Raw genomic sequence first — 23314 nt, 5'->3', positions numbered from 1 at the left:
AGGCATCCCATCCCTTTGAACGCCTCAGCATGGACTTCAAAGGCCCCCTCCCCTCCACCGACCGCAATACGTATTTCCTGTTCGTGATTGACAAGTACTCCCGGTACCCATTCGCCATCCCCTGCCCCGACATGACCGCAACCACCGTCATCAAGGCCCTCCATAGCATCTTTACACTGTTCGGGTTCCCCGCTTACATACATAGTGATAGGGGTCCTCCTTTATGAGCGATGAACTGCGTCAATTCCTGCTCAGCAAGGGCATCGCCTCGAGCAGGACGACCAGTTACAACCCCCGGGGTAACGGACAGGTAGAGAGGGAGAACGGAACGGTCTGGAAGACTGTCCTACTTGCCCTACGGTCCAGGAATCTCCCAGTCTCCCGCTGGCAGCAAGTCCTCCCGGATGCCCTCCACTCCATCCGGTCACTGCTTTGTACCACGACCAACCAAACACCCCACGAACGTCTCCTTGTCTTCCCCAGGAAGTCCTCCTCTGGGACCTCATTCCCGACCTGGCTGGCAGCTCCCGGACCCATCCTGCTCTGAAAACACGTGCGGGCGCACAAGTTGGACCCATTGGTCGAGAGGGTCCATCTTCTCCACGCTAACCCCCAGTGCGCCTACGTGGCGTACCCCGGCGGCTGACAAGATACGGTCTCCCTATGAGACCTGGCGCCCGCCGGATCCCCACGCACACCCCAGCCACCAGTCCCACCCTCCCTCCCACCAGTGCACTTCACAGGAAGATCGGTCCTTCCGCCGGCCCTGCTAGGACCCCCCACCCACCGACGCACCCCGCAGACGCTCCCTTCCCAGGTCAACCATTTTCCCCACCAGCGCCGTCTAGGGGTGTTGAAGCTGCCACAGAGATCGAGGCCACGCTCCCGGAGTCACAGACGCCCGAGCCTCCATCGGCGCCTGTGGTGGTATGTATTAGGGGTAATACGGTACACCATGAATGCCGAGGAGCTATTGGAGGACAGATGCTGGGTCCCGATTGGATCTGCCGCCTACTGGGCTCCACCCAGATAGGCGGGGTATAAGAACCCGTTTTACTCCCCGCAGCTGCATTCTGTGACTGAGCTGCTGGGGAACAAGTCTGAACAAGTCTGCTCAATAAAGCCTCGATTGAAGTTCTTTACGTCTCGCCTCGTATGTGATCGATGGTGCTACAATTTATTGAGCAGACTTAAAAAGGAATATGGAGCTCCGGATCGCCCCGGAGTGCCTGCGAATCGGCCCCCAAGCAGCTAACGCAACATTGGCTTTTAAGCACTGGCTGGCGTGCTTTGAGGGATACCTCCGAACGGCCCCCGGCAGACCAACAGAAGACCAGAAGATGCAGGTCCTGCATTCCAGAGTGAGTCCCGAAATCTACTCACTCATCGAGGGCACGGAAGAATTCCCAGCGGCGATCAACTTGCTGAAGGAGATCTACAATAGGCCCGTCAACCAGGTCTACGCACGCTACCAGCTCGCGACGAGACGACAAATCCCCGGGGAATCGCTAGACGAATTCTTCAATGCTCTAACGATCCTGGGACGAAACTGCGACTGCCCAGCGGTTACGGCGAATGAAAATACGGACCTCCTGATCAGAGACGCTTACGTAGCAGGTTTGGCATCGTCGCAAATTCACCAGAGACTTTTAGAGAAAGACTCTCTCGGACTCACAGAGGTACGGGCCCTTGCAGCCTCCCTCGACATGGCCTCCCAAAATGCCCGCGCCTATGCCCCTGACCGCGCTGCAGCCCCTTGGTCTCCGTGGACCCCCACCGCGACCGACCCCCCGGCACCCCCCCACCCCTCCGCAAGTGTGCGCAGCCAGAATCCCAGACCACCCGGGGGGGGCCCTGCTGCTATTTTTGCGGGCAGCCAAAACACTCCAGCCAGCGCTGCCCGGCCCGCTCGGCCACCTGCAAAAGCTGCGGTAAAAAGGGGCACTACGCAGCGGTGTGCCAGTCCCGTAGGGTCGCCGCTATCTCCGGGGAACAAACAGGACCACGGACTCAACCCCCCCAGCGACCCACGGGCGGCCAAGGGCGCTGCCATTTTGGGCCCCGGACACCACGAGGGGGGGGATGGGTGCCGCCATCTTACTACCCACGGGCCGCGTGCGATCCATGGGAGCGGCCATTTTGTCCACCCCCGGCCACGTGCGACCCATCGGAGCGGCCATTTTGTCCACCCCCGACCGCGTGCGATTCATGGACGCCGCCATCTTGGCTGACAGGCAAGGACCCCAGCGTGGACGGCTCCACACTGCCTGAAGACAACGATCTGATGCACCAACCACGTTTGGCATCGGTGACCCTCGACCAGTCGCGGCCCCGGACGCTCCAGACGACAACGACAAAGGTGCTGGTGAACGGGCACGAGACGCCGTGTTTGATCGACTCGGGGAGCACGGAGAGTTTTATTCACCCGGACATGGTAAGACGCTGTTCCCTTGTAATTCGACCAAGCACCCAAAAAGTTTTACTGGCGGCGGGGTCCCACTCCGTTGCAATCAAAGGGTTCTGCATCGCAAACCTAACGGTGCAGGGGAGAGAGTTCAAAAGTTACCGGCTGTATGTCCTTCCCCACCTCTGCGCTCCCACCCTCCTGGGGTTGGACTTCCAATGCAACCTCCAGAGCATAACATTCAAATTTGGCGGCCCTATACCCCCACTGACTATCTGCGGCCTCGCGACACTCAAGGTCGAACCGCCGTCCTTGTTTGCGAACCTCACCCCGGATTGCAAACCCGTCGCCACTAGGAGCAGACGGTACAGCACCCAGGACCGGACGTTTTTCAGGTCCGAAGTCCAGCGGCTGCTGAAGGAAGGCATAATCCAGGCCAGCAATAGTCCCTGGAGAGCCCAGGTAGTAGTAGTGAAGACAGGGGAGAAGCAAAGGATGGTCGTAGACTACAGTCAGACCATCAACAGGTACACGCAGCTAGATGCGTACCATCTTCCCCGCATATCAGACATGGTCAATCGGATTGCACAGTACAAGGTCTTCTCCACCGTGGACCTTAAGTCCGCCTACCACCAGCTCCCCATTCGCCCTGGTGACCGCAAGTACACTGCCTTCGAAGCAGACGGGCGGCTATACCACTTCTTAAGGGTTCCATTCGGCGTCACGAACGGAGTCTTGGTCTTCCAACGGGAGATGGACCGAATGGTCGACCAGCACGGTTTACGGGCCACGTTCCCGTACCTCGACAACGTCACCATCTGCGGCCACGACCAGCAGGACCACAACGCCAACCTCCGCAAATTCCTCCAGACCGCTAACGCCCTCAACCTCACCTACAACGAGGAAAAATGCGTGTTTAGCACCGACCGTCTAGCCATCCTTGGCTACGTAGTGCGTAATGGAGTGATAGGCCCCGACCCCGAACGCATGCGCCCCCTCATGGAGATCCCTCTCCCCCATTGTGCCAAAGCCCTGAAACGCTGCCTGGGCTTCTTTTCTTATTACGCCCAGTGGTTCCTCAATACGCAGACAAGGCCCGCCCACTAATCCAGTCCACTACTTATCCCCTGTCGACAGAGGCCCGCCAGGCCTACAGCCGCATCAAAGAGGATATCGCAAAGGCCATGATGCGCGCCATCGACGAGTCCCTCCCCTTCCAAGTCGAGAGCGACGTGTCCGATGTAGCTCTGGCGGCCACGCTCAACCAAGCGGGCAGACCCGTGGCTTTTTTCTCCTGGACCCTCCACGTTTCAGAAATTCGCCACTCCTCGGTAGAAAAGGAGGCCCAAGCCATAGTGGAAGCTGTGTGACATTGGAGGCATTACCTGGCCGGTAGGAGATTCACTCTCCTCACTGACCAACGGTCGGTAGCCTTCGTGTTCGATAATGCACAGCGGGGCAAGATAAAAAATGACAAGATCCTGCGGTGGAGGATCGAACTCTCCACCTACAATTATGAGATCTTGTATCGTCCCGGAAAGCTGAACGAGCCGTCCGATGCCCTATCTCGCGGCACTTGTGCCAACGCACAAGTGGACCGTCTCCAAGCCCTCCACGAGGACCTCTGCCACCCGGGGGTCACTCGTTTCTACCACTTCATAAAGGCCCGCAACCTCCCGTACTCCGACGAGGAGTTCCGTACAGTCACCAGGAACTGCCAAATCTGCGCAGAATGCAAACCGCATTTTTTTCAGGCCAGATAGAGCGCACCTGATAAAGGCTTCCCATCCCTTTAAACGCCTCAGTTTGGACTTCAAAGGCCCCCTCCCCTCCACCGATCGCAACACGTACTTTCTTAACGTCGTTGATGAATACTCCCGTTTCCCCTTCGCCATCCCCTGCCCCGACATGACCGCGGCCACGGTCATTAAAGCCCTATGCACCATCTTTACACTGTTCGGTTTCCCCGCCTACATCCATAGCGATAGGGGGTGCTCCTTCATGAGTGACGAGCTGCGTCAATTCCTGCTCAGTAAGGGCATAGCCTCGAGCAGGACGACCAGCTACAACCCCCGGGGGAACGAGCAGGTAGAGAGGGAGAATGGAACGGTCTGGAAGACCGTCCTACTGGCCCTACGGTCTAGGAGTCTCCCAACTTCCCGCTGGCAGGAAGTACTCCCGGATGCCCTTCATTCTATCCGGTCCGTGCTGTGCACCACCACAAACCAAACGCCGCACGAGCGCCTCCTTGTCTTCCCTAGGAGGTCCCCTTCTGGAACGTCACTTCCGACCTGGCTGGCAGCTCCGGGACCCATTCTGCTCCGGAAACATGTGCGGGCGCACAAATCAGACCCACTGGTGGAGAAGGTACATCTACTCCACGCAAACCCGCAGTACGCCTACGTGGCGTACCCAGACGGCCAACAGGACACGGTCTCTCTGCGGGACCTGGCGCCCGCCGGAGCTTCTCACACCCCCCCAACACCAATCACCTCCCCCTCACTCCCGCCGGTGCACCCCACAGCCACCCCCTTCCCGGGGGGATCGGTTCTCCTCCCAGGCCCGTCCAGGAGTAAGGAAACAGAAGGGGACAGCGCAATGCTCCCAGAGTCGACCGGACCCGAGCCAGCACCACCACCACCACCCGGGCTGAGACAATCGGAAAGGGCGACCAGAGCACCATCTCGACTCATCGAATCGACTTAAGATGTATATAATTCAGTGGCCCAGTAAAGCGGCATTGTTGTAAATAGTTAACGCTGCTAATCGGGTAAAATGTGAATAATTCAGTGGCCCAGTAAAAGCGGCATGATTGTATATAGTTCAATGGTTAAGGCACCGACCCTGTAAAACCCCTACCACCATACCACCCACCACCCCGCCGGGTTCTTTTTTAACAAGGGGAGAATGTGGTGGTATGTATTAGGGGTAATATGGTACACCATGAATGCCGAGGAGCTATTGGAGGACAGATGCTGGGTCCCAATTGGCTCCACCCAGTTAGGCGGAGTATAAGAACCCGTTTTACTCCCCGCAGCTACATTCTGTGACTGAGCTGCTGGGGAACAAGTCTGCTCAATAAAGCCTCGATTGAAGTTCTTTACGTCTCGCCTCGTGTGTGATCGATGGTGCTACAGTGTCACCACCAGAGCTTCGACGATCACAGAGGACGACCAGGGCCCCCGATCAACTGATTGCTTCATTTTAAAGTGTATATAGTTAATTGTGAATCTGTAAATAGTTACAAAATGCTGTACGGAGGTATTACGGTACCTCCATAACTATAATTTCTACCATGTTACCATGTTGTAATATCAAGCCACCACCCTCTCCGGAGTCTTTTTTAACAAGGGGTGAATGTGGTAGGCTGTGTAGAGGTATTACGGTACCTGGTAATGCTGGAACACCATTGGTAGATATTGTATGTTTCCTATTGGTCAAGCTGTATGGTAGCTCTGCCCTGCAAGGCGGGGTATAAGAGCCCGTGCCGCTCCAGCAGCCTTCTTTCTGTACCTGAGTTGCTGGGGGGAACATTTAGCTTATTAAAGCCTTCAGTTGGACTACAACCTCGCTTTAGTGGTCATTGATCGTGCATCAAGGGGACCGATACTGGCTGAGGTGTTTTCGAGAGGAAGTGGATGGGAGGATTCTGGGAGGGGCTTGATGGTAACAATGGGACACTGCCCACAAGCGCAGTGGGCAGGGCCTGGAGTTATGAGGATGGTGGACAGGAGGGGGAGGGGGGAGCACACCTCTGATTCCGATAGTTACGTGGAATGTGAGGGGTTTGTTGGAGGGAGGTTTTTCAGGGTCATCTCGGGAGTAGTGCTCGTGAACTTGGAACCAGGGCCCTAGAAGCCTTTTTCGGGGTGTCAGGCCAGCTCGGGCGGCAGGAGGGTGCAGGGCACCCTCGCTGAGTGCCCGAAGGCGGGTCCTATTGGGCTGGAGGTTGGCTTCTCTGCTGTGCCTTGGCTTGGTGGGGGAGACCTACTTGAATTTCTTTGACTCTCGGGAAGGTGAAGTCTCAGCCGAAGGGGTTGAAGGTTTCACAATTAATGGGGGCAGTTTATTCTGCACTTCCGAGAATTGGTTGCCATTGAACATTGTGGGGGAGGTCAGCGGTATTGTTGTCTTTGGTTACACTGTTTACGGATTGATTGTTAATTTGTGTTTTTTACCTGGAATGTATGGGTGGATGTTTTGGCCACTATATTGAGCGGGGTGCGGTCTGTAGGTGGGGGCTTGTTATTGTATTTGTTTTTGTTTGTTTTTTCTTTGGGTGTTTATTGATGAAAATATTGAAAATGAGGAGAATAAAAAAAATAATTTTTTCTTTGGTTCGCCTCAAAGTCCGCAATATAAAAGTACCACCAAGTCAGCCCACTTAATGCGTCTTTGAGTTCACGAGTGAGAAAACAAGCAGCCACTCATACCTGTGGGCCTGTTCACGTAAATCCTGCTCAGAAGGGTTAAATGCCGTTTTCACTTGGTGTTTTGCAATGGCTTTCCACTTGTTGGAATTTTCTCGAATGATCCTATTCTGGATATCAGGGACCTAAACAATGGAAAGGAAAAAGAAACACAAATAAAACTTTGAGTAGAGCAGGAAGGTTTACCTATACACCCTCTGACAATTATTCAATAGAATAATACACTCCCACAACCCTTTTACTAAATCAGCATCTAAAACTCACTAATTCAAATGTTATAAGTATGGAGACAGGCCACCCTGTGCTCCCACAGCATAGATACTTGAGTTAGGAAAAAGGCTTCCACTTTTCTGAACTATTTCTTCTTTAACATAATACATATTTGATATAATAGCATATTCATCTTTAATTGAACCTAGAACTTCCCTAATGCATATAATACAATTATTTATTGGGCAAGTTGCTTGAATTATCAAATGGATCCATCGTGTGCAAGATCACACTTATCATTACTCAGGAATGATGGGATGGGTGAAAATAATTTGACCAGAGTCGCAGAGAGGTCCATATCCCACAAACCTGAATTCTTGAGTCTTGAAACTCTCAAGATGGTCCCCAATGCTGTTAATAATTGATTGTTTAAAATCAGTTTCTATTGCCGATTTAAAAACTTATGTTTTGTTGGATTGTGATTCTATTTTCAATGCTGAAAACAGAGAAAATCAGGAGGAAGAATATTGGGTCCCAAACAATCCAAGAAATGTTGTAAAGTAAACAATTTCCATCTGCAACATTTCTAAAACTCCAGAAAACAGACAAGGGGATGAAAGGGCACAGTTCAGCTCAATGACATCCCATTGTATGGCTGTAATTGGAATTACAAGACTTGATACGATCCTGATCCAACATTTTTGGTGAAAAGGACGTGTAATTCAGAATAAATGTTCTCGAAAGACTGCCCAAGGGTTTTATAATTCTAATTGGACAGGAAAACTCCCAAATTTTTGGCAAGAAACAAATGGCTAATATCTTTATGTAAAATATGACTTAGAAAACTTCAAGTGTGTCTTCTTCGAGCAGCATAATCAGAAGTATTTTCCTCCAGGAGAACACAACAACTGAATGTCCATTGCTGGCCATACCACTGATCTTATAATAGCACTTAAAAAATTTCTTAAACGGGTGTCACTGGCAAGGCCAGCATTTGTTGCCCATCCCAAATTGCAATTGAACTCAGTGGTTTGCCAGGCCATTTCAGAGGATAATTTAGAGTCAACCATATTGCTGTGGACCACGTGTAGACCAGACCAGGTAAGGATGGCAGATTTCCTTCGCTAAAGAACATTAGTGAGCCTAATGTTTTTTTTTGAACAACAATCAATGGTAGTTTCATGGTCACCGTTACTGAGACTAACTTTGAATTCCTGATTTTGTTTAACAAATTGAATTGAACGCTCACCAGCTACCATGCTGGGATTTGATCCCATGTTCCCAGAACAGTAACCAGGGTCTTTGGATTCCTCATCCAGTAAAATTACCTTGATGCCACTGCCACCCCAATAATCTAGGAAACAGTCAATTTTGAGTTGAAGCAAATTATATATTTAACCAATGGTGCACATGTCAATTCTCTTCCCACACCTAATGGTGCACTAAGGCAGACCTTTACCCTCTGGGGCTGGTTTAGCACAGGGCTAAATCGCTGGCTTTGAAAGTAGACCAAGGCAGGCCAGCAGCACGGTTCAATTCCCGTAGCAGTCTCCCCGAACAGGCGCCGGAATGTGGCAACTAGGGGCTTTTCACAGTGATTTCATTTGAAGCCTACTTGTGACAATAAGCGATTTTCCTTTCCTTTCCTTTCCATAACTAGTAATTGCCGGTTTAGCTTAGTTAGACAGATGGTTCTTCAGCAGAGCGAGGCCAGTAGCCCGGGTTCAATTCCCGTACTGCTGAGGTTATTCATGAAGGCCTGCCTTCTGAACTTTGCCCCTTGCCTGAGGTGTGGTGATCCTCAGGTTAAATCATCACTAGTCATCTCTGCCCCTCAAAGGGGAAACCAGCCTATGGTCACCTGGGACTATGGCGACTTTACTATACCTAATTCCCAGAACAGGTCGCTAGTCTGTTCCGAGGACTTATAGTTTGGGGGCACCACTCCACATCAAGCGTGGCTGGCCAGGAGTCTCTCCCGCTCTTATTGCCAGACATTGGCGTATTGGAAGGATTTGCAGGTTGATGCTCAACATGTTTGACCTCGTTGTGAACACAACTTGGTCATCAAGTCCTGGAGAGGGACTCAAACTGGGAGCTTCTGGTTCAGAGGTAGGGACGCCACCTACTGCACCACAAGATCTCCTATAATGGTATACATTAATATGTATAATATGAGCAAACAAAATTCTACAGCTTTGGTGATCTTGAATATTTGAATTTTCAACCCATCCTGGGAGAGGGGAGGCAGTGACTTAGTGGTATTGTCACTGGAGTAGTAATCCAGATACCCAGGGTAATGTTCTGGGGACCCAGATTCGAATCCCACCATGGCAGATTGCAAAATTTGAATTCAATAAAAATCTAGAATTAAAAGTCTAATGATGACCATGAAACCATTGTCAATTGCTGTAAAAACCCATCTAGTTCACTAATGTCCTTTAGGTAAGGCAATCTGTCACCCTTACATGGTCTGGCCTACATGTGTCTCCAGACCCACAGCAATGTGGTTGATTCTTAAATGCCCTCAGGGTTGAGCAATAAATGTTGGCCCAGCCAGCGATGCCCACATCCCATGAACAAATCTTTAGTCGTTTATCTCTGTATCTGCTATTTATTTTCCTCAAGAAATTATGCGGTAGAGATGTGTACTGCATATAGAATATCAGCATGCCACAGAGCATAAGGTATGTGCTAATAAAAATATATGGGGTGCGAGTGCATCTGCGATTCTATTCTTGATAAGAAGGCAAGGGAAAGTGCAATAGCCTGCGCGGGACCAACGGTGTGGGAATGATCATCTTCCCCGTGGTTATTGCGGAGTACGAGCTCCCCTGCTAGGGGTGGGGGTTCTCTATTGATCTTTGTAATAAAAAGTCAGTCAGTAAGGCACCAGAACAGGAACCCGGTAGGGATCTAATGGGCAGTGTACATATCGTGTAGTAAATAAAACTATGTTTATTTATTTTACTTGGTGTGGACACCCCGTGTCCTTAATTAAACTGGTGATGAGACGTAAACGTAATTGCTGTCGACATTGCGACTGTGGACTCACTGTGTCCTTATTAAACAAAATATTGTGGATTATGTCCAAAATCCAGGAGTAAATCAGTTTTAACCGATCCATCACAGAAAAAGAATCTATGAACTTGGTGACAAAGATTTGGTAAAAAAGGGAGTTATCAGTGATTATCATAGAATTTACAGTGCAGAAGAAGGCCATTCGGCTCATTGGGTCTGCACCGGCTCTTGGAAAGAGCACCCTATCTAAGCCCACACCTCCACCCTATCCCCATAACCCAGTAATCCCACCTTACCTTTTTTGGACACAAAGGGCAATTTAGCATAGCCAATCCACCTAACCTGCACATCTTTGGACTGTGGGAGGAAACCGGAGCACCTGGAGGAAACTCACGCAGGCACGGGGAGAACGTGCAGACTCTGCAGACACAGTGACCCAAGCCGGAAATCGAACCTGGGACCCTGAAACTGTGAAGCAACTGTGTTACCATCCTGCCATCTGCAAATTAAACTGATTCGCAGACATTATTGATTTTACTTTTACACAATGAATCCTCTGGACATGAACCTGTCTTAGGGAGATTGCTTGACTGCAAAGACTGACTAAGTTTAATGCTTATATTGGTGGAGAATTTAGATTTATTGCAGCGTTTGCCTCAAACCTGTTCCAAGATGAGATCCTTCTTTGGTGGAGGTGGGTCTGTCATGGCAAGGTGGCCCAGAAAACGTTGTAATTCCACCAAGTTGGGAAGTTGGTCAATGACAACTTCAGTCAGGAAGCTTCGCAGCTAGTGAGCAGAAATAATTACAGGGTTACTTAATATATGTGTTGGAATATGTTATCAGAGCATCACAATTTATTGAAATTGCACTCCTTATAAAATCCATAGTTCTGCTGTCAGTAGGCCTGTATAGCGTTTTGATACCAGTCCTCTAGGAGTATCCCGGGCTGCATGGAATTTGGTCTTAGGAGACTAAAAAACTCAGTGCTAGTAGCATATGTTCTTACTTGCTGCTTTGTCCTGTTTGAATTGTGTGGGTCTGGATGGGATTGCTTTTAGTGTTGTTCTGTTGTGATATTGCATGCATGCCAATGGAGACAAATGACATGTACCTTTAACATGTACTGGTGCTATGACGCCCTGGGCCAGTGCGTGGTGAATTCCAGCCTCACTTGACCCGGAGTCGTAACACTGTTGAAGTGAACTTTTATTTTAAAATACCCGTGGTTTTCAACAGCCCTGTAACTACAGTCACCAGGTTTGTAAATGTAAACACAATTAATTTTTTATTATTAACAGTAACTATAATTAAATAAGCAACAAATACAAAAACAAAAAATACTGGACAATCTCAGCAGGTCTGACAGCATCTGTGGAGAGAGAAGGGAGCTAACGTCTTGAGTCTGGATGAATCTGTCAATGGCAACAAATACAACTGGTTAATTATGATCTAATTTCTAACCCCCACTTTTAACTCACCCCGCCCTCTGGACACACATTGAGACAAACACAGAGGGGAAAGAGGGGTGTAAAACAATAATGAAAGTAAAAGGTTAAGACTCTTTGGGCGCAATCCAATGCCCACGCTGTGCCCAAAAAGTAGCTCACTGCAGCGCAGCGTGGCTGATAAAAAACGGGAGATGTCGCTCCCAAGATCTACCCGGCTCGCAACACCTCGTGAGATATAACGCGATCTTACGAGATGTTGCGATGTAAATCCCGCTCATTGAGCTAGTCTCACTCTAATGTCCAGATTTCCGAGGTGCCTGAGGCTCTGAGATTTATCACCTTCGCCTTGGAGATCGAAGTTGAGCGCCGTGTGGTACTCTACAAATGATGACCAGATGGAAGGGCACTGGTGGAAGTCTCCCAGAGGACCGGAGGCTCTCAGCTGCATGCCCACCTGGGCACCACGGCAGTGCCACCTGTGTGCCTCCTGATACTGCCAAGGTACCCAGGTGACACTGCCAGCTGGCATGGGCATTGCCAGGGTGCCAGATTGGCACCGCCAAGGTGTGGGGGATTGCTTTGAGGTCCTCGGAGATTGGCATGCCATTTAAAAATGGCATCCGATCTCTCGCTGCACCGGGGAGTTCCGGTGAGTGGGGCTCCCCAGTGTACCAAATGGGGCTATGTGTGGCCTCGGCCGCGCATTCCCCGCTGAGGTCCCTATACAACGCAATTCACATTGTATAGCTGTGTGTTTCTCGGTGCTGCGAGCGTCGGGGAATACGTGGCTAAATGCGCTTGCTGTGGGACATGTTTCCAATTAATTGAATTGCGCCCTTTGTTTCAGATGAACGTCTTCCAACTAGTTTCTTCTTCAGTCTATGCTTTCAAATGGATGCTATCTTTTCTTTCAGCTTGTAATGCTTTTCACTGTAGACTCACAGAAGTAGCAAATAGCCAACATTTGGAGAGGGAGAGAGACAGCTGTTCTTTCAGAGTCTAGAAGCTTCTGCCTTCAGATAGGCAGCAGAGAGAGTTGCTTCCACATCGAAGGTTCAGTGGCTTCTCCTGGGTTCCCTCCGAAAACCCCCACCTGACAGGTACCAATCGCTGTCGGTTGTCAGAATACTGTCCCTGGCCAATCCATTGGCCACCAGCCAACCAATTGAAACAAACCCCTCCAATCCCTTGGGTGCCATAAAGTCTGGTCTGGATTCTCCTCTCCAAAATACAAAACTTTATAACTCAGTGTACTATTTTGACACTTTGAATTCCTTACTTCCTCTGCTCGACTTAAAGGTATACCTCCATTAATGATCTATGGGCCAAAAACAATAAAGACAATATAAAAGAAAGAGAAACTAAGGAAATCAACAAGAAAGGCCCTTACAATGGTGGCCTTAACTATAACCTCACCATGTGTAAGGATAAAAGGTACAGGCCTCCATGTTAGATGTTCACTATTGACTGTGATCTCTAATTGGAGCTTTCCCATTGCAAAATGATTGAAAACAGGCTTCCATATTCAGAGAAATGGGGCGGGATTCTCCCCTAACCGGCGGGGCGGGCCGTACCGGCGCTGAGGAGCGGCGTGAACCACTCCGGCGTCAGGCCGCCCAGAAGGTGCGGAATCCTCCTCACCTTCAGGGGCTAGGCCAGCGTCGGCGGAGTTGGCGCCGCCCCAGCAGGCGACGAAGGGCTTGGTGCAGCGCCAATCGCCGCCGAAGGGCCTCCTCCGGCTGGCGCGAGTTGGCGCATGCGCAGGAACGCCGGCGTGTGCTGGCGTCATCCCAGCGCATGCGCAGGGGGGTTCTTTTCCGCGCCGGCCATGGCGGACCGTTACACCGGCCGGCGCGGAGGGAAAGAGTGCCCCCACGGCACACGAACACCCGCGGATCGGTGGGCCCAGATCGCGGGTCAGGCCACCGTGGGGCCCCCCCCCCAAGACTCCGCAGGCCACCCGCAGAGCCAGGTCCCGCCGGTATGGACCTAGTGTAATATACGCCGGCGGGACCCGCCAAAAAATGGGCGGACACTCGGCCCATCGCGGGCCGGAGAATCGCCGGGGGGGGGGGGGGGGGGGCGCTGCCAACTGCCCCGAACGGTGCCGCGCGATTCCTGCCCCTGCCGAAAAACTGGTGCTGGAGAATCCTGCAGCCGGTGTCAGGACGGGATTCACGCCCCCCCCCCCCCCGGCGATTCTCCAGCCCGGCGGGGGGTCGGAGAATCCCGCCCATGGTGTGTGGAAAGCTCTATGGGAAAACATTTTGCAGTACCTCAAGGACGTATTTAAATCTATATTCTTTCATGGGATGTGGGTGTCACTGGCAAAGCCAGCATTTATTGGCCATCCCTAAGGAGGGGCTTGCTCAACCATTTCTGAGGGCAGTTAAGAGTCAATCACATAGCTGTGGGTCTGCAGCCACATGTAGGCCAGGCTGCGTAAATAATGGCAGATTTCCTGCCCTCAAGGACATTAGTGAACCAGATGGGTTTTTGCAACAATCAGTGATAGTTGTCATGGTCACCCTGCTGAGACCAGCTTTCAATTCCACATTTATTGAATGGATTTAATTTCTACCAGAAGCCATGTCTCCAGAGTATTAACCTGGGCCTCTGGTTACTAGTCCATTGACATTACCACCATGTCACCACTCCCCCTATACAGACTGAACAGAACTACCCACAAGCTCGTAGCCAGTTCTGGATGACAAGAGCAAAGCACAGTAGCTCCAAAAGCACATAATTTAACAAGTACTGGAGACATAGGTTTTGATGAAAGCAAATTACGGTGGATGCTGGAATCTGAAACAAAAACAGAAAATGCTGTAAAATCTCAGCAGGTCTGACAGCATCTGTGGCGAGGGAACAGAGCTAACGTTTCGTGTCTGGAAGACTCTGCCAGAACCTAGGTTTTGATTCTGGTTTTAAATATTCCAGCTAACAGCTGTATTTCCTCATAAGCAGGTTGCTAGAATGTATTAGTTGAGGCAGCAGAGTTCTCCAACTCTGGGAGACTGGCTTGCAGGTGAGTAATAACGAGAAAAAAAAATCTGTCTGTCTGTAGAGAGAAGCTCTGATGACCACCATGGAAATGGTTTCCACTCAAGTTTACTGACATTGTGGCTGAAGGAGGTGAATGTGGAAACACAGCTCAGCAACGTTGTCAGGTTAGCACTGGCTCAGTGGGCAGCACTCTCACACCTTAGCTAGAAGATTGTGGATTCAAACCCTACTTCAGAGACTCGAGTATAAAGTCTAGGCCGACATGTCAGAGCAGTACTGAAGGAATACTGCACGGTCAGGGGCACTCGACGGAATTCTCCGTTCCTGAGACTAAGTGTTGACGCCGGGGGCAGGATTCGTGGACTTCTACGACAGCAAAACTGGCGCCTCACCTGCATCGATTTAATGACTGTTAAGGGGCTAGCACCGGTGCCATGTGGAATACAATCGATTCCAATGGGAAACAGTGCGGGTTTCACTGACAAGCTGCAGCCGCATACACACACTTCAATCCCCACACACACTATCCCAGCCAACAAGATGGCAGCAAGGAGAGCGGCACCCTGTTTTATGGATGCCGAGCTTGAGACCCTGCTAGATGCCATGGAGGAGAGGCTGCGATCCTGTACCCCGGCCGAGTCATTCATTAGAAGAATGAGAGGTGATCTAATTGAAACATATAAGATTCTATGAGGAGTTGACAGGGTAGATGCTGAAAGATTGTTTCCCCTCATGTGAATAAAAGCTTGTGGTTAAGGGATAACATACTGGCATGGACAGAAGATTGGCTAGCTAACAGGAAACAGAGTTGGCATAAATGGGTCTTTTTCTGGTTGGCAGGATGTGATGAGTGGTGTGCCACAGGAATCAGTGCCAGGGTCTAATCTTTTTATAATTTACATAAATTACTTGGATGAATGGACTGAAAGTATCATTGTTAAATTTGCTGACGGCACCAAGATAGGTAGGAAAGCAAATTGTGAAAAGGGTGTAAGGAGGTTACAAAGGGACATAGATTGGTTAAATGAGTGGGCAAAAATCTGGCAAATGGAGTATAATGCGGGTAAATGTGAAATTGTCCATTTTGGCAGGAAGAATAAAAAACAAGCTTTTTGTCTAAATTATGAGAGATTGCAAAGCTCTGAGGTGCAGAGGGAGGTGGGTGTCAGAGTGCACAAATCACAAAAGGCCAATATACTGATACGGCAAGTAATTAGGAAAATTAATAGAATGCTATTATTTATTGTGAGGGGAATTGATTACTCAAATAGGGAGGTTATGCTTCAGTTGTACAGAGCACTGATGAGACCACATCTGGAATATTGTGTACAGTATTGGCCTCCTTATTTAAGGAAAGATGTAAAAGCATTTCAGGGAAGGATTACTAGATTAATACCAGGAATGGGCAGGTTGTCCTTTGAGGAAAGGTTGAAGAGGTCAGGTTTGTATCCACTAGAGTTTTGAAGTGTAAGAGGAAACTTGGACAAAACCTTTAAAATCTTGTGAGGGTATTGACAGGGTGGATGTGGAGAGGATGCGTCCTCTTGATGGACAATCTATAACTAGGGGTCACTTATTTAAGACGGAGATGAGGAGAACATTTCGGCTCTCAGAGAGTTGCAAGTCTCTGGAACTCTCTTCCTCAAAAGGCAATGGAGGCAGAGTCTTTGAATATTTTTAAGGCTGAGCTAGATAAGGGCCGGAATTCTCCACCCGTTGCGATTCACATTTCCTGCCGTCGTGCATCCTGCCCACAGTTTTCCCGTCAGTGTGGGGTAGTTTCAATGGGAAATCCAATTGCGAAGTGGCGGGAAGACAGAATCCTGCCGTGAAACATGCACCTGGGGGATCAAGAGAATACCAGCCAAGGTTCTTGATTATTGGAAGTGGACAGGAATGCGGGGGTGAAGCTACAATCAGATCAGCTGTGATCTTAATGAATGGTGGAGCAGGCTCGAGGGGCTCAGCGGACTATTGCTATGAGGGAATCTTGAACTATAAAGCAAAGCCGAATAGAATCTGCAGTAGCAGCGCACCCCTCCCTGATCAATTCAATGCATTCTATGTTTGGTTCGAGAATGAAACCATCAAACCATTGTCAACTGCCCCAGCAGCCCCGAACACACCCATACCCACCGTCACAGCTTCGGAAGTCAGATCGGCCTTCTTGAAAGAGAACACTCGGAAAGCCACGGTTCCTGCTGGGGCCCCTGATTGTGCACTCAGATCTTGCGCGGATCAACTGGCGGGTGTGTTCGCGACATCTTCAACCTCTCCCTACTCCGTTTCAAGGTTCCCACCTGCTTCAAGAAGACCACCATCATACCGGTGCCAAAGAAGAACCAGGCAACGTGCCTCAATGACTATCGTCCGGTGGCCTTAACATTGATCATTTTGACGTGCTTCGAGAGGCTGGTCATGAGACACATCAACTCCATACTCCCAGAATGCCTTGGTCCACTGCAATTCACATACCACCACAACCGGTCCACAGCAGCCGCTATCTCCCTGGCCCTACACTCATCCCTGGAACATTTCGACAATAAGGACTCCTAGGTCCGCCTTCAACATCACAATCCCAGCCAAGCTTATATCAAAGCTCCAAAACCTAGGCGTTGGCTCCTCCCGAGGCAACTGAATCCTCAAGTTCCTGACACATAGACCACAATCAGTAAGGATAAACAACATCTCCCCCATGATAGTCCTCAATATCAGGACCCCACAAGGCTGCATACTTAGTCCCCTACTATACTCCCTATAAACACACACGACTGTGTGGCAAAATTTGGCTCCAACTCCATCTACAAGTTTGCTGATGACACAACCGTAGTGGGTCTGATCTCAAACAACGATGAGTCAGAGTACAGGAGGGAGATAAAGAACCTAGTGGCATGGTGCAATGACAACTATCTCTCCCTCAATGTAAGCAAAATTAAAGAGCTGGTCATTGACTTCAGGAAGCAAATTATCATGCACACTCCTGTCTGCATCAATGGTGCCGAGGTAGAGATGGTTGATAGCTTCAAATTCCTAGGTGTAACCATCACCAACAATCTGTCCTGGTCCACCTACGTCGACATTACGACCAGGAAAGCACAGCAGTGCTTATACTTCCACATTGACACGTACCATCTTTACAGATGCACCATAGAAAGCATCCTATCTGGCTGCATACAGCCTGGTATGGCAACTACTCAGCCCAAGACTGTAAGAAACTACAGAGAGTCGTGAACGCAGCCCAGTATATTATGCAAAACCGCCTCCCATCCACTGACTCTGTCTACACTCCCCGCTGCCTTGGGAAAGCAGGCAGCATAATTAAAGACCCCTCTCACCCGGGTTATTCTCTCTTCCAACTTCTTCCATCGATGCAAAAGTCTGAGAACACGCACTAACAGATTCACACATCTTCTCTACTGAGTAGTACTACACTCCGTATGCTTACCCGTGCCTATGTATTTACATTGTGTATTTATGTATGTCCTATGTTTTCTTCATGTATGGAACTGTCTGGACTGTACGTGGAACAATACTTTTCATTGTACCTCGATACATGTGACAATAAAACAAATCCAATCCAAATCCAACAAGGGCACAGTAAAAAAATAAGGGGAATCCCATTTAAGATGGAGATGAGGAAGGATTTCTTCATTCAGAGGGTTAAGTGGAAACTATTTCCACCGTCATCATCAGTGCTTTCTCTACAAGTGGACAGGAGAGTTTGTTGTGTCCTTACTGTTATTTCTTATGGTCACAAATGATGAAAATTACATTTATGTTTTAAAAAGAATGTGCATCCAATGGCAGCAAAATGCAATTGATATATTTTTTCTTGGTGCAAATATATAAACTGCCATAGTCACTGCAGCAGGAGCAAATCACCATCTTTTAAGATTGCTTCATGGGCAATGCAATCAAGATACAAGAACACACCCGGCAATACATGCCAATATTGCCATCTGCTGTCAGTTCGAGGTCACTGTAACTATAAGATTTGGCGAGTGTATTCTAACTTTTGGGTGCAGTTTAAATGCAAAGTTGATTTGAGCTTCCCAAGTTTGCCAAAACTGCAATTTAAACTTAACAGGAGTCACCTATTCTGCCCCTTAAGCTTGGGACTTGTGGGAGGAAACTGGAGCGCCCGGAGGAAACCCACGCAGACATGGGGAAAATGTGCAGACTCTGCACAGATAGTGACCCATCATTCAGTTTGATCCTGGATGGTCTGTACCTCAGTCCATATACCACGGAGAACCATGGGTAGGATTCTCCAGCCTCTCAACCGCGTGTTTCTCGGCAGCAAGAGGCTGGACGGAAATTCCCATTGAAGCCACCCCATGCTGCCGGGAAACCTATCGACAGGGGTGCGCTGCAAGCAGCACCAGAGGATCCCGCCACCAGCGAACGGCCAGAGAATTCTGGCCCATATCCCTAAATGCTCTTAGCTAACAAATACCGATCAACCTCTGTTATAAAAACTTGAATTGATTCAGAATCCATTATCTTTTGGGGAAGAGTGTTTCAGATTTTCATGACCTTTTATGTGAAAACGAGCTTCCCCAGTGACCTGGGTTCAATTCCTGGCTTGGGTCACTATCTGTGCAGAGTCTGCACATTTTCCCCATGTCTGCGTGGGTTTCCTCCGGGCGCTCCAGTTTCCTCCCACAAGTCCCAAAGGTCACCTGTTAGGTGAATTGGACATTCTGAATTCTCCCTCAGTGTACCAATACCTTGCAGCCTGAGTGTGGCGACTAAGGAATTTACACAGTAACTTCATTGCAGTGTTAATGTAAGCTTACTTGTGACACTAATAAAGATTGTCTTTATTAATATTATTATAACTCTAATTTTAAGACTGTCCTCTTTTCCCCACCAGAGGAAATAGTTTTTCATGTATCTACCCTGTTGAATCCTTTTGTCAGTTTAAACACATTTCAGTTAGATAATCTTTCAACCTTCTAAACACAGGGACCAGAACTTTGCATGAAGAAAACCAGCATGCGCCTGACCCGAATGTGTGAAATCGCGGGAGGAGACGTCGGGTGAGCATCCCATTAACACGCAGGCAAGTGATATTGTGGTTGGCAGGTGCGTACAGGAGTCAGAAGTGCACCTGCCGACCATAAAAGGGCCAATTAAGGCCATTAATTTACCAATTGAAAGGAATTTTATGGTGATTTTGCGGTCATCATATACAGCACGGGCAGGCGGTCCACATGTTTTCCTCAAGTTCTCACTCTTGGGAGGATAAAAGGTACCTGCAGTTTTTTGCGGTGAAATTTATGTGACTTGGGAGGTTCCTCTGTCATTTCTGCTGCAATCCATTTGTGGATAGCTTTCTTTTGGAACACTTTTTCTTGCCATCTTGGTCTGACGATTTCAACACCTTAGCTGCATGAGACAGTGCCTTGTGCATTTTTGATCATGAGGATTGTATACTTAGCTGGTGGGTCCTCATCTGAGGAGTAAAGAGGGTCAGAAGGAAGAGGTCAGGTTCCGCAGGCAGCGTCCAAGGGGGTGACCTGTGGGAGAAGAGGCCAGACACAGCGGGTGCAGGGCTAGCAGGGAGTGCAAGGCAGAAGGGTCAGCAGGAGATACCAATACCTTGCAGCCAGGATGAACAGGCAGCACTCAAACTACCTCAACATGTCCGAGGTCCAGTGCTATAGGAGGCTACACATCTCTAGGGACACTGTCACCACCATATCCCAGATAATTGGGCCGGAGATGACTTCCAACTGTGTGGGAAGCAACCCTATGCCATTGGTTCTGAAGTTCACAGTGGTCCTCAACCTCAACGCCACTGGTTCTTTCTAGGTGGCAGTGGGGGAATGGTGTAATGTGTCGCAATCTGCTGCTTACAGTTGCTTCAAGCTTGTTACTGATGTGTGATGGTGTCCATCTATTACCGGATGGACGAGGTCAGCCAGCCTGAGTGAGCCTGAGGCTTTGCGGCGATTGCAGGCTCCCCCTGATCCACGGTGCCAGCGACTGTAGTCATGTGGTCATCAAGGCACCTGCAGGTGAAACGGGAGCCTTTGTGAACTGGAAGTGGTTCCATTCAACATTCAGATCATCTGAGACCACAAGCCATAGATCTTGCAAGTATGTTCCCATTACCCTGGCAGCTCACATGATGCTTATTTCCTGCAACATTCACAGGTGCCAAGGCTGTTTGTTGCTCTGGCTCATTTAGATGGATAGCTCCTGGATGATAAGGGCTATCCCCTGTAAAGGTGGTTTGTGGCCCTACTACGTCACCGAAGAACAGAGGCAGAGGGGAAGATTAACAGGAGTCATGTATCCACAAGGGCAGTGGTAGAGAGGTGTTGAAGGTGCGGGTCAGATGCCTGGACTGATCAGGCGCAGCACTGCATATCCTTCAGAACACATGTTGTTTACAGTGATTGCCTACTGTGCTTTGCCATCTGGCTCTGGCATAGGGGGACTCACTGGAGGCAGAGCATCACAAGGCAGTCCCAGATGCTGCAGAGGAAGAATCTGCTTATAGATTTGACGAGGAGCCCAGGGAGGCACATTGTGAGGATGTGAAGGCAGAGGTCACAAACCTTCAAGGAGGTAGGGACATCTGGAAGGTTGATAATGTGTACCTTCAGCTAGAATGCTAGGCATTGATTCCAACTCTTGCCAAACTCGTTGCCTCTGTACAAGACATTTGTGATGCACAAACCCAAGATCCCAAATTGCAACCACAGCCTATGCACTGAAATTCAAAGGCCCTGCTGCCTCCTGCAAACCAACACACATATTCAGGCCTTTACAACAAAATCAAGCGAAGGCTTCAGTGCAAGTTGGCAAACAAACTCTTACACCCTTGAGGATGATGAGGAACAGTCATCCAAATACTTATTTTCACAAAGTCCCACGCCATCTCCATACTCACCCTTGCCAAATGCAGAAGATCATTGAACCTTTTACAAAACTGTATCCACGTTCGGCACACCACGTTGTGCCTACTGGCCTGGGTGGCCGCCTCTGCCCATGCCTTCTTTGTGGCATGCAGCAGCCTCCTCTTGTCTAAAAAAAAAATGTTCATGGGTGTGGGCATCGCTGGCTAGGCCAGTATTTATTGCTCATCCCCGAGGGCATTTAAGAGTCAACCACATTGGTGTGGAGCTGGAGTCACAGAGACCATACTAGGACGGCAGTTTCCTTCCCTAAAAGGCATTAGTCAACCAGATGGATTTTCATGACAATCGATAATGGTTTCATGGCCATCTTTAGGCTTTTAGTTCCGGATTTTTATTGAATTCAAATTTCGCCATCTGCCATGGTGGGATTTGAACCCGGGTCCCCAGAGCATTACCCTGGGTCTCTGGATTCCTAGTCCAGCGACAATACCACAATGCCACTACCTCACCCCTGTGATCCTGGGCATGAGGACGTCACAACTGGCACTGACCTACTTTATGAAGATGCCCAGATACTGTCTGTGAAACGGGCGGAGGTAGACCATCAGACTTGCCCTCCTGCCTTCCGTGCCCGCTGGATGCTGAGGCTACTAGCACTGCAGATATTTCTTCTTTGATCCTGTGTAGAACGCTCCTGGAGCCTTCCCCACAACCTCTGGCAGCCTTCAGCTGCTTCTTGCAGAATTTTTAAAGCTCCCGCCGGGTTCCCATTGGACCCAGCGCCCAACTCGTATGCACCCTCTTTCTTCTGGCCTACCCAAGGACATGTTATACACTGGGCCCTAATTAACCAGCCAACCTGAAATCATGTTGACAACATGATCTTGCCAACTTCACGTGCCCGGGAATCCAGTCAAATTGATGCAAATTGCTCTTGCCAATTAGCACATTAAGCCCCTTCTCTGCATGCGAACCAGAATATTTTTAATGGTTAAAACTAAGAACCAGAGAGTACCAGTGAGGGCAGGGGTGGGGGGTCTGTCATTCCATAGGGCAGGGACTCACTTTAGATATCTGGAGGTGCAGGTTGCTCGGGATTGGGGAGGGGCTCCGTAGGTACAACATTTCTAGTTTGGTAGGGAGGGTGAAAGCTGATCTGACAAGGTGGGATGATCTCCGTCTCTTGCTTGTGGGTCGGGTACAGGCGATTAAAATGAGTGAGCACGTTGCCACGGTTTCTGTTTATATTCCAATGCCTGCCGATCTTTCTGCCAAAGGCTTTTTTTTTTAGAGAGATTGAAGGAATGATTCCCTCATTCATATGGGGAGGGAAGGCGGCTAGAGCTCGAAAGGTGCAGCTACTGAGGGGAAGGCAGTCAGGGGGGTTGGGACTTCCGAACCTGATGTATTATTACTGGGTGGCGAACGTGGAGAAGATGCGGAGCTGCGTCAGAGAAGTGGATTTCCAGTGGGTCAGAATGGAGGAGAGTTTGTGTAGGGGGTCGGGATTGAAAGCGCTAGCAACAATGCTGCTCCCGATGGCCCCGGGGAAATACTCAGGGAGCCTGGTAGTAATAGCATCGTTGAGAATTTGGAGGCAGTTTCGCCAGCACTTTAGATTGGGGGCAGGGTCAAGGGAATTGCCGATTCGGGGAAATCACAGGTTTGAGCCAGGGAAATGGGATGGAAATTTTCAGAGATGGGAGGAGAAGAGAGTTAGGGCACTCAAAGATTTGTTTCTAGGGGGTCAGTTTGCAGGATTTAAGGAGCTGGGGACGAAGTATGGGTTGGAGCAGGGGTAAATGTTTAGATACTTGCAGGTTCGAGACTTTGCCAAGAAGGAGATACAGAGCTTCCCCGTGGTGCCAGCCTCCACATTGCTGGAGGAGGTGCTGACGACAGGGGGACTGGAGAAGGATA

General features: G+C 49.5%; 1 protein-coding gene across 3 annotated transcripts in view; it reads right to left on the bottom strand.

The window, feature by feature from the left end:
• Positions 1 to 23314, bottom strand: part of zmynd10 (zinc finger, MYND-type containing 10) — a 113021-nt gene that overhangs the window by 14693 nt on the left and 75014 nt on the right. For 2 of the 3 annotated variants that reach the window (XM_072472151.1, XM_072472153.1), the window contains 2 exons: positions 10728 to 10853; positions 6838 to 6959 (listed from right to left, as the gene is read on the bottom strand). In XM_072472151.1, the coding sequence (XP_072328252.1) occupies positions 6838 to 6959; positions 10728 to 10853 (248 nt within the window). The remainder of the gene's footprint in view (positions 1 to 6837; positions 6960 to 10727; positions 10854 to 23314) is intronic. The other variant, XM_072472152.1, reaches the window with a different exon arrangement.

The sequence above is a fragment of the Scyliorhinus torazame genome, chromosome 13, assembly GCF_047496885.1.
Source record: "Scyliorhinus torazame isolate Kashiwa2021f chromosome 13, sScyTor2.1, whole genome shotgun sequence".
Taxonomy (NCBI): domain Eukaryota; kingdom Metazoa; phylum Chordata; class Chondrichthyes; order Carcharhiniformes; family Scyliorhinidae; genus Scyliorhinus; species Scyliorhinus torazame.
The sequence above is the reverse complement of the archived record's forward strand: the minus strand, read 5'-3'. Positions and strand labels throughout refer to the sequence as shown.